Source organism: Engraulis encrasicolus, chromosome 10, assembly GCF_034702125.1.
Source record: "Engraulis encrasicolus isolate BLACKSEA-1 chromosome 10, IST_EnEncr_1.0, whole genome shotgun sequence".
NCBI classification, from domain to species: Eukaryota; Metazoa; Chordata; class Actinopteri; order Clupeiformes; family Engraulidae; genus Engraulis; species Engraulis encrasicolus.
The window spans coordinates 37,319,220-37,329,312 of NC_085866.1; the positions used below are offsets into that span (position 1 = coordinate 37,319,220).

At 49.5% G+C, this 10,093-nt stretch overlaps 1 protein-coding gene across 15 annotated transcripts in view; it reads left to right on the top strand.

The window, feature by feature from the left end:
• Positions 1–897: 897 nt before the first annotated feature.
• Positions 898–10,093, top strand: part of LOC134457044 (membrane-associated guanylate kinase, WW and PDZ domain-containing protein 1-like) — a 230,339-nt gene continuing 221,143 nt past the window's right edge. For all 15 annotated transcript variants that reach the window (XM_063208788.1, XM_063208789.1, XM_063208797.1 and 12 more), the window contains exon 1: positions 898–1,787. In XM_063208788.1, the coding sequence (XP_063064858.1) occupies positions 1,490–1,787 (298 nt within the window). In that variant the 5' untranslated portion in view covers positions 898–1,489. The remainder of the gene's footprint in view (positions 1,788–10,093) is intronic.

Genomic DNA, 10,093 nt, shown 5'->3' on the forward strand with positions numbered 1-10,093 from the left:
TAGAACCACTGCTCTAGATGATGGACCAGTGTCTAGCAATCATGTGGCCCCTGAATTCTCGCCTAATCTGGTGTTTTAAAAATATGCCTTTGACACAGGAGGCCTTTGTTTGGAGCGAGCGACCGGGGCGCCTGCCCTGCCTGTCTGCTGCTGAGTGTCTCCAAATTAGATCAGAACCCTTCTGTCCTGGGTATAGGGTAGGGGCGCAGGACAGCTAGTGCTATACTATACTGGTCATGGGCTTTTGTGCTCACTGGAGTTGCACTGAAGCACAAAATTGTTCCCTGTGCTCTTGTACCACCTGATACCTCTCACAGATAATACTAATTAAAACTTATTACATATGCCTAAATAGTCTACCTCCTATAGTGTATTCAGATACTAACCTATACTACTAGGCTACTACTACTAGGCTACTACTAGGCCTACTACTACTAATAATAATAATATTCATAATATTCATAATTATAATATTAACGATATTTGTTTATCAGCTGCGGGGCAAATAATTAATTAGTTTATAGTTTATATTATTTTATAATGGCAATAGCCTAATGCTCCACCACACTGTAACTTTTGAAGCTAGGCTGTATGGAATCATATTCCCACCACGTTGCTGCACTTTGCGCTTAAACGTCACGATGAAGCAACATGGGAGTAGCAACTCTGACAGAATAGACCCTTAACACTCTGGAGTGTTAAATCAGATGTGTAGTAATACTGGTGATTCGATTCATGCCGTGAGGTTTCTAATGAATAAGAGCATGATTCGGAAGGGATTAGATGCATTTCATAATCCGGTTTAGAGGGTTGCTGTGGAGATGCGTGTGGATCTAGCGCCAGAAGAGCATTAGGACCCAGCTAATAGGTGTGACCAGGATTTCCCCCAAGGGAGTCGCGCGCGGAGCACACACAACGCATGCGTCTCTCTGGCTCTCTCTGTCGCTATCACTGGATCCCAATCGGAGACCGTGAACAGGAGTTAACCCTGATGTACCTGCTTAAAGGAGCCGCTGCCCTCCAGAGAGACGTTAGGGGCAGTGACGCCACGCATAGAAACAGTTTTCGAAGTCCGGACAGCAGAATGAAACTAGAGAATTGTGCAGTGTGTAATGTAAGTCAGGTCAGGTCAAGGTAATCGGATCATAAAGTCTTTCTGTTGGTGAAATTGAACGACGGAGATTCGATTGGATTAACTGTACTTCAAGGGAGACCGAAATACCGCGCGCGAGTGATTTAACAACATGAAACACCAAAAGTCAACAATGCAAGAACTCGGGACAGCTATTACTTTACTGGGGCTTATTCAAGCGGATCATTGGATGGTAAGGGTCTGATTTCTCGGAGACAGAAACAGACAGAGTGAGATGGTTCAACTGTTGGGACTTGAACACGCTGAAGTTTTCTGCGCTCGTGAGGGAGCCGCTCCTCATGACTGGGAGCTGTGAGCAACACACCGGCGGGACACGGCACGAGAGCATCCGGCACAATGTCTAAAGTCATACTCAAGAAGAACCACTGGACCAACAAACTTAACGAGTGCTCGATATGCAAAAACGGACACGGAGAATTGACCGTGGAATTACGCGGCGGCGCCGAGACGGGAGAGTTCCCTTATGTCGGGGAAGTGCGCGAGGATGCGGTGATCTATCAATACGGTCAGCTGTCCGACGGGGAGTTGGTGCTTGAAGTGGAGGGCTTGCCCGTGTCCGGATTACCCCTATACGACGTGCTGTCAATCATAGAGACTTGCAAAAGTCCTATCCGGCTTAAAACCGTCAGGCAAGGTAAGGTGTCCAAAAGTCCTCTCTGGCTGGTGAACAATAACAGTGTGTGAAAGCACTTCCACGCACTACTTGGACGTGCTCCATGGTGTTGTCTTATCTTGTCACTGATATTACGGATATGATCTCCCTCCACCCTACACCTACACAAACCAAACACTATTCTGCCTCTCTCTCTCTCTCTCTCTCTCTCTCTCTCTCTCTCTCTCTCTCTCTCTCTCTCTCTCTCTCTCTCTCTCTGGCGGTATCTCCATGTCTCCACTTCTTTGTCTCTTTCTCTCGCACACATACTCTTTCTTCCACACACTGTGTGGGGAAGGGAACACATGAAGAGCTCATAAAGTGCTAGTGCTCAATAATGAATTTGTAAGTGCATTTTCTTAGTTGCTCTGCAAGTGCTTACTTACTCTGCCACCTCCACCTTGGACAGTCAAGCCTACAGACACCGCACAGTGCTTCAGTCACACAGAACACACTCCACATTTTGGGTGTCTCCGCTCATCCTGTAACGGTCACTGTTGTCCAGCAGTAATATCCAGCTGAGTGAAAGACAACATGAGTGGGGAGCATCATGCTGGTTGGTCTGTGTCTGAGTTTGTCAGCCATCCCCACCTGACAAGTGACTGCATGGAAGAAAAGTACAGAAAGTAAAGAAAGCAGTGGTGTGTATGTGAGTACTGTTTGTATGGACGGACGGACGGCAGCCTGTTCGGACTGTTGGAAGTCCTTTATTTTGGGTCTCTCCCGTCGTCCACTAATGGTCACTATTTCACCAGCACTTGTAGTGTCCAGCTGATTCCAAAAGCAAGCCTCAGTGGGGCACCGTGCTGGTCAGAGTCTCAGTGAGTCGACCATGGGCACTGGACTGAGGTGACTGCATAAGGAGTAAAGGTAGTGTAAGTAAGCAAGGCAGTGGTGTACGTACATGCGTGGCGTACTATGGGTGGCAGTTTGGTGACTGTTGGAACTGTTGAACGTTCTCCCTTTATTGTCCCCTAATGGCCGCTATAATTGTCCAGCAGTAATAGTGTCCTGCTGAGTCAGAAAACAAAATCAGTGGACCATCATCAGGCTGGCCCATGTCTTTCTGAGTTAGTCAGCCACCACAACTGGATATGAGACTTCATGGAGGAGAGGCACTGTAAGTTAGTTGAAGGAGAGGATTGTGCACATCCCAGGAAAAGGTGCAGGACGAAGGCCAGCCGTAGTTTTCAAAGTTAGAAGTCCAGACACTTAAAATCCTTTTTGTTGTCATTATTTCATGGCTGGATTCCAAGTGTTTTAAAGGATTTTAAGTGTGCAGACTTCTCACTTTGAAAACTACAGGTACTGTAAGTAAGGCAGTGTACATTCTGTGTACTATATACTGTACACTATGAATGGCAGCCTGAGGCTGTTCCAACTGTTGACACTCCCAAGTTTTAGGTCTCTTCTCTTATCCACTATCAGTCCTTAGTAGTGTCCAGCGGAGTCCAAAAAATGCACGCCGCCTCTCCACCAGTGGAACGCTGTAATACTCATTGAAAAGTGAACTACCAGTACTACACTACTGTGACATAACACAGGGCCTTTAGTAATGCATTACGACTTGGTCATTGCCATCCTGGTAACAGCAAATTCATAACACTGTGTCTTGATGGCTGCAGGTGGAAATCCTGGTTTGTGTTCATAGTAAAACCCTCGGAGGACTATATCAAATTTGAAGTGGCCCCTCGAACTAAGAAAGTTCCCCACCCTTACTTTTGAACCTTTCAAAGTCCCGCATTTTTGAGTCTTACCCTTCACTATCCACTATTGTCCAGCAGAAGTACTCTCCGGTGGAGTCAATAAAAACCCCTTAGTGGGCCATCAGGCTGGCCACTGACTGAGTTAGTCAGCCATCCGCACTGCCTGAGTGACTTTATGGGGAAGAAGTAAGTAAGTAAGTAAGAAAGGCGGTGCTCAGTAGTGGTATACATGGGCGGCAGTTTTGCGGCTGCTGGATCTGTTGGAAAGTAGGCCAGGCTGTGGAGTGCGGAGAAGAGTGGAGAGCGAGCGGAGTGGAGCAGAGCCGAGTGGAGCGGAGCGGGGAGTTAGTGTGAGTTGAGTGTGTGTTGTTTTCTGCTCGGGATCCTGCTTTGATGGCGAGCCGCTGTGACAGCCAGGCCTCCAGCTCATGCTGTTGCGGGCCGGCAAGGATATTCAGCCCCAACCGACAGGCATATCCAGCACGCCGACTAGGCGAGGCGAGGGGGGGCGAGGGGCGGAGGATTACAGACCACAATGGGCCCTGGGTATACATACATACACACTCGGTCACTTGGTTCTACTGGATGGGATGGGATGGGATGGGAGCGGAGACATTCACATACAGATGCACATCTGCGGACACATACGCCCACACACACTCACACTTATGCATACACACACAGACACAGACACACGCACACGCACACACACACATAAGGGACACAAACACACACAGACCAATGCACATAAAGGCACATACATGCCTGCAGTACATAGCCTACTGTATGTGAAAAAGTTTTTTACATAAATGCACGCCCACACACACATCATGCACTATATGTCCAAGCAATCATGCATGAAATATGGCATTTAAACCATACACACAGTCGTACTATGTGCGTACGTGTATAGGCCTATACTTAGTACAAAATGTAAAGCAGCTCATATGCTGAAGCATCTTTCTTCCATTTCACATCTAGTACACCCCTCCAGCCAAAATGAAACAGTAATCACCTAACAAAGTAGTAAAGTATGACTGTGTGGCCCTCTGTGCGATGCACCGTCTGTCCTCCTGCCTGCATTCACATATTGGCAGGCCCAAGTTTAAACACAGCAGACATAAGCCATGTGGGGCAGCCATTTAAGTACAGTGTAGCAGGATGACCGGCGATGGAGTGGACGAGAGACAGTTTTTCTTTCCAAAAGGAAAAGCTTTTCTTTTTATTTTTCTTCTTTTTGATTTTTTCTTAAAAGCGTGAACATATACAGTGCATCCAAAACGGCCAAAAACAAAGATGACAAAATCTTGAAACAAAAATAGGCAAGAGTGCCAGACTATGTCTATCAGACCCTGAGCACTACTTACAGACAAGGCATGAAGCACAACCTTCCACTACGACGCTTAACCCGACACTGAGGCTCTGAGCCATTTACAGAGTAACTGCCCCTCCCCCAGGAAAGCTCATTCACAAAATAAATCAATCAACTAAATAACAATAACAAAACCCCAAAATAACAAACCAAAGAAAAGTAAACAAAATACAAAAACAACCAAAACCATTTTCATAAACCAAAACCCCTTCTAAGCTTAGAAAAAGACAATACAAACATTCCCGGTAAAAACACCCCCGTTTAAAATAGTCTGCTCCGCTGAACAGCGGCCACCCCACTATTTAGTCACATTGGAACATGCCCTCGGTTTCCCCAAACCAGGAAGTGACTGCTGATGGTAAGCTGGTGAGTTTAAACTGAATCAGAAATGTTTGTTGAGTGATTTTAACCAAATAAACCAAATTGTTAAATAACCTGTTGTAAGTGATGATGTTTTAACCATAAGGATCGCTAAACCAGATGAAAGATGATGAATGATAAACGGTATGAAATGCGCATTTTGAAACGCGGTAATAATGATACATTGTAACAATAGAAATGCCGGTAGGCCTTTCCCTGCACTCTAAGTTACGATGCTAGGTGAAAGTTATGGCAATTGAAGGTGATGAATGACTGAACAATGAACCAGGGAAATGAAAACAGTACATACGGATGAATGAAGAGTGAAACAGTCAGCGTCAGTGCAGCATGATGTTTGCTTGCCGGCTAATTACTGCCTGAACGCTGTAGGCTGCGTAAGCGTCACAGCTCAGTCTGTGACATTGCCTCCCCCTTCTGAGGATGCCCCCTCTGCTGGTCTAGAAAGGAAGTCTGCAGGGACATTTAGCTTCCCAGACCTGTACAATACCTCAAAATCAAACGGTTGCACAGCCAGGAACCACCTAGTGATTCTTGAGTTAGTGTCTCTCATTCTCCCTAACCAAGACAATGCCCTGTGGTCAGTTTCCAAAACAAATTTCCTCCCCAACAAATAATATTTAAAAGAGTCCAATGCCCACTTAATAGCGAGACATTCTTTCTCAACAGTGGAGTAGTTGCACTCCCGCGGCAGCAGTTTGCGACTGATGTACGCCACAGGTTTCAAGTGTCCGTCTTCTTCCTGCAGCAATACCGCACCAAGGCCTCGCTCTGAGGCATCAGTTTGGACGGTAAAAGTCTTGTTGAAGTCAGGGCTGAGCAGCACAGGCTCCCTGCACAAGGAGTCCTTCAAGCCCTGAAATGCTGCCTCACACGCGTCAGACCATGCAACCTTGTTAGGCTGACATTTGCGTGTGAGCTCGGTCAACGGGACCGCTTTCTCGGAAAAGTTGGGTATAAAGCGTCTATACCACCCAACCAAGCCCAGGAAAGAGCGCACCTGTTTCTTGGTGGTGGGGCGCTCAGCGGCCTTGATGGCCTCAACCTTCCCCACTTGAGGTCGGATGACACCCCGGCCCAGCATGTAGCCAAGGTACGCCGTCTCCTCCCTGGCCAGAGAGCACTTCTCTGGATGGATGGTCAGACCCGCCTCCTTCACCAAGGAGAGGATCTGTTGCAGGTGCTGCAGATGCTCCTCCCACGTGGAGCTGTATATGCAGATGTCGTCCAGGTAGGCGGCGGCAAAGCCCTCAGTCCCTCTGAGGAGCCGGTCCATCAATCTCTGGAACGTCGCTCCCGCTCCATGCAACCCAAAGGGCAGCACGGTGAACTGGTAGTGACCAAAAGGAGTTCTGAAGGCCGTCAGCTCTTTGCTGTCCTCAGCCAACGGCACCTGCCAATAACCTTTGCAAAGGTCAATGGTGGACAGGTATTTGGCTTTGCCGAGACGCTCGACGAGGTCATCAACCCTCGGCATGGGGTACGGGTCGAACTTGGACTGGGCGTTGACCTTCCTGCAGTCCAGGCAGAACCGCAGGTTGCCGTCCTTCTTGGGGATGAGGATGATGGGGCTGTTCCACTCACTGGACGATGGCTCGATCACCCCCAGCTCCAGCATCATGTCCAGCTCGTCCCTCAGCACGGGCAGCAGGCTCTCTGGAACACGGTAGCATTGTTGTCTCACCGGCTGCTGGTCTTTCAGGGGGATGCGGTGCTCCACCATCTCCGTCCGTCCCGGCTGCTCCACGAATAGACCCTCCGGAAGGATGGCGGTCAGCTCCTGCTGACGGTCGTTGGGCAGATGGCTCAGGTCCAGCGTCAATCCTTCTCCCCAGCACGGTAGGTACTGCTCGTTGTACTCCTCTTCCTCAATGGCACGGATGAACAGGGCAGACACCTCTGGCTGTTGCTCTTGGCGGTCAGTCCACTTCTTCAGCATGTTCACGTGGTAGACCTGGTGCTTCTTGCGGTGGTCCGGCATGTGGACCTCGTAAGTCACCGGTCCCATCTGCCTGGTAACAGCATAAGGCCCCTGCCACTTTGCCAGCAGTTTGTTGTCGGAGCTGGGCAACAGCAGCAGGACCTTGTCACCAGCCTGGAAACAGCGTGACCTGGCAGAACGGTCGTACCACGCCTTTTGTCTCTCTTGCGCCCTCTGCAGGTTCTCCTGTGCCAGGGCAGATGCAGTAGCAAGCTTCTCCCTCATCTTCAGCACATAAGAGATGATGTTGGTGCCAGTAGGCGTCTCACCCTCCCAAGTCTCTTTTAGCACATCCAGGGGTCCTCGAACCTGGTGTGCATACAGGAGCTCGAAGGGGGAAAATCCTGTCGACGCCTGGGGTACTTCTCTGTAGGCAAAGAGCAAGTATGGTAGCCACTGGTCCCAGTCCTTGCCCGAATCTTCCACAAACTTCCGAAGCATGTTCAAGAGGGTCTGGTTGAACCGTTCGACAAGTCCGTCAGTCTGTGGATGGTAAGGAGTGGTTCTGATACGCCTAATGCCTAAGAGATCGTAAACCTGTCTGAGGGTTTTGCTCATAAAGTTGGGGCCTTGGTCGCTGAGCACTTCGCGGGGTATCCCTACTCTAGAAAAGAGCTGCAGCATAGCGGTTGCAACTCGCTTGGCTGTAACATCTCTCAGGGGAAAGGCTTCGGGGTATCTTGTGGCGTAATCACAAATGACAAGAATAAATCTGTTTCCTGATTTGCTCTTTTCAAGGGGGCCTACAACATCAACTGCAATTCTTTCAAAGGGCGTGTCAATAATGGGTAGGGGAATCATAGGGGCACGGGCAAGATTTTTACCTGCTGATAGCTGACATGGACGACAAGACTTGCAAAATTCTTTCACATCAGAGAAAAACCCTGGCCAGTAAAAGCGCTTGCTAATTCTCTGTAATGTCTTCATGTAGGCCAAGTGTCCAGCCCAGGGTATTGTGTGACCCAGTTCCAGCACTTGCCTACGGTACTTCTTGGGGATCAACAGTTGCATTCCATCCTCACTCTGTCTGTACAGTAGGTCATTCTGCACAACATAGCCCTCCCTACCTAGCACAGGACAATACTCAACACCTTCTTCAGCTTTCTTAAAACTCTGTTTCAGTGTGGGGTCTGCACGCTGTTCCTCTGCCAGATTACCACTAAAATCAACATCAGTCAGTTCAGGGGGGTCAATATTCTCAGACTGCACTCCATTTTGACTCACTGTATCTTCAACATTCTGTCTGCGCCTATCACACCTTTGCTGCCTAGTCAGTGTGGGCTCAACAGGAACATCTTCACCATAATATGGCAACTCGGCTAGCTCAGCTTGGTGCTCCCTAGCCTGCGCTCTCGTCACAACACCACACAAAGCAGTCTTGTTCACCAGCTCAGATAATACTGGAAAATCCTGGCCTAGCAACACAGGATATGGCAGTTTAGGCACTAGTCCTACCCTCAGTAAGTACGTCTGTCCCTGCACTCTGACATACACATCAGCTGTCTCATGCTCACTTTTATCTCCATGAACACAGAAAATGGTCAGCTTGTCATTGCAGTTACGGAACTCTAGGGGGACTAGGTCAGCCTGCACTAGCGTCTGTGAACATCCAGTATCTATCAAAGCTTTCACAGGTTTACCATTTAGCTCAACAGTGATGGTGGGGTCTCTGCTCTCCAGGGTGTTACGAGGAGGGGTGGGGTGGGGAACATAGCATAAATGGCTGTATTTGGACTTCCGCAGGGGGCAAGCAGGGCTCTTATGATTTTCTTGGCCACAATTGTAACAGGAAATTCTCTGGGGTCTAGAACGATCTGTGGGGGGTGGTGGTGGGTGTGGGGCTCTACTATGGCTATAACTATTGGCAGTACCAGAACCAACTCCCTTCCCAAACCCAACAGACTTACCCCGGCTGCTCTGCTCCAGCACTCCAGCATAGCGGTAGCCTCGGGGACCTCTGTGTGCAGCAACGTAGCTCTCCACCAGCGTAGCGGCCTCTGCTGCGGTCTTCGGGTTTCGTTCCCGGACCCAGGTCCTCACGTCTGGATAAAGCACGCGGAGATACTGTTCCAGCACCAGCGTTTCCATCAGGTTCTCTTTGCTGCTCTTCTCATAATCAGTCCACTTGCAGAACAGGTCCTTCAGTCGCACGTACAGTTCTTGCGGCGTCTCCGATGTGCTGGTCTCCAGGGCTCTGAACTGCTGTCTGTACGTGTCAGCGTTGATCTCATACTTTTTCAACACTGCCTCCTTCAGGCGATCGTAGTCGGTTGTGTCATTTGGGTTCATGGCAACGAAGGCACTGCGGGCCTTTCCAGTCAACAACGGGATGAGGTGGATGGCCCAGGTCGTTCTTCGCCAGCCAAAAGCTGTGGCTAGCCTTTCGAAGGTCGTGAGGTAGTGCTCGATGTTGTCACCTTCCTCTAGCTTTGCCATCTTCGGCGGACGCCCCTCGGTGCTCACAGTTGTCACTGTTGGTGGTGGTTCAGGCGTTGAACTTGAAGTGTCCCGGGATGATGGTGGTTCAGGCGTTGCGTTGCCCTCGGGTGGTGGTGGGGGTGTGGCTCGGCCCGACTCCATGTCCAGCTGGAGCTGTGTCACTTGGTGAGTCAGGACCTTGACTTGCTGCGCTTGTGCGGATACACCCCTCTCCATCCGCTCATCTCTTGCGTGTTGCATTTCCATAAACAACGATCAATGGCGGTGTCTGCTGCGGCAGGCGGTGGAGTGGGCACTCTCATCTCAGTGGTGCCCCCTGTCGCTCCATCTTCCTTGCCTTCATTACCTTTCTTCCTGGATGTCATCTTGTCAGCTGTGGATCTTCTCTCCGTCTCACTCCGTTACCCAAACT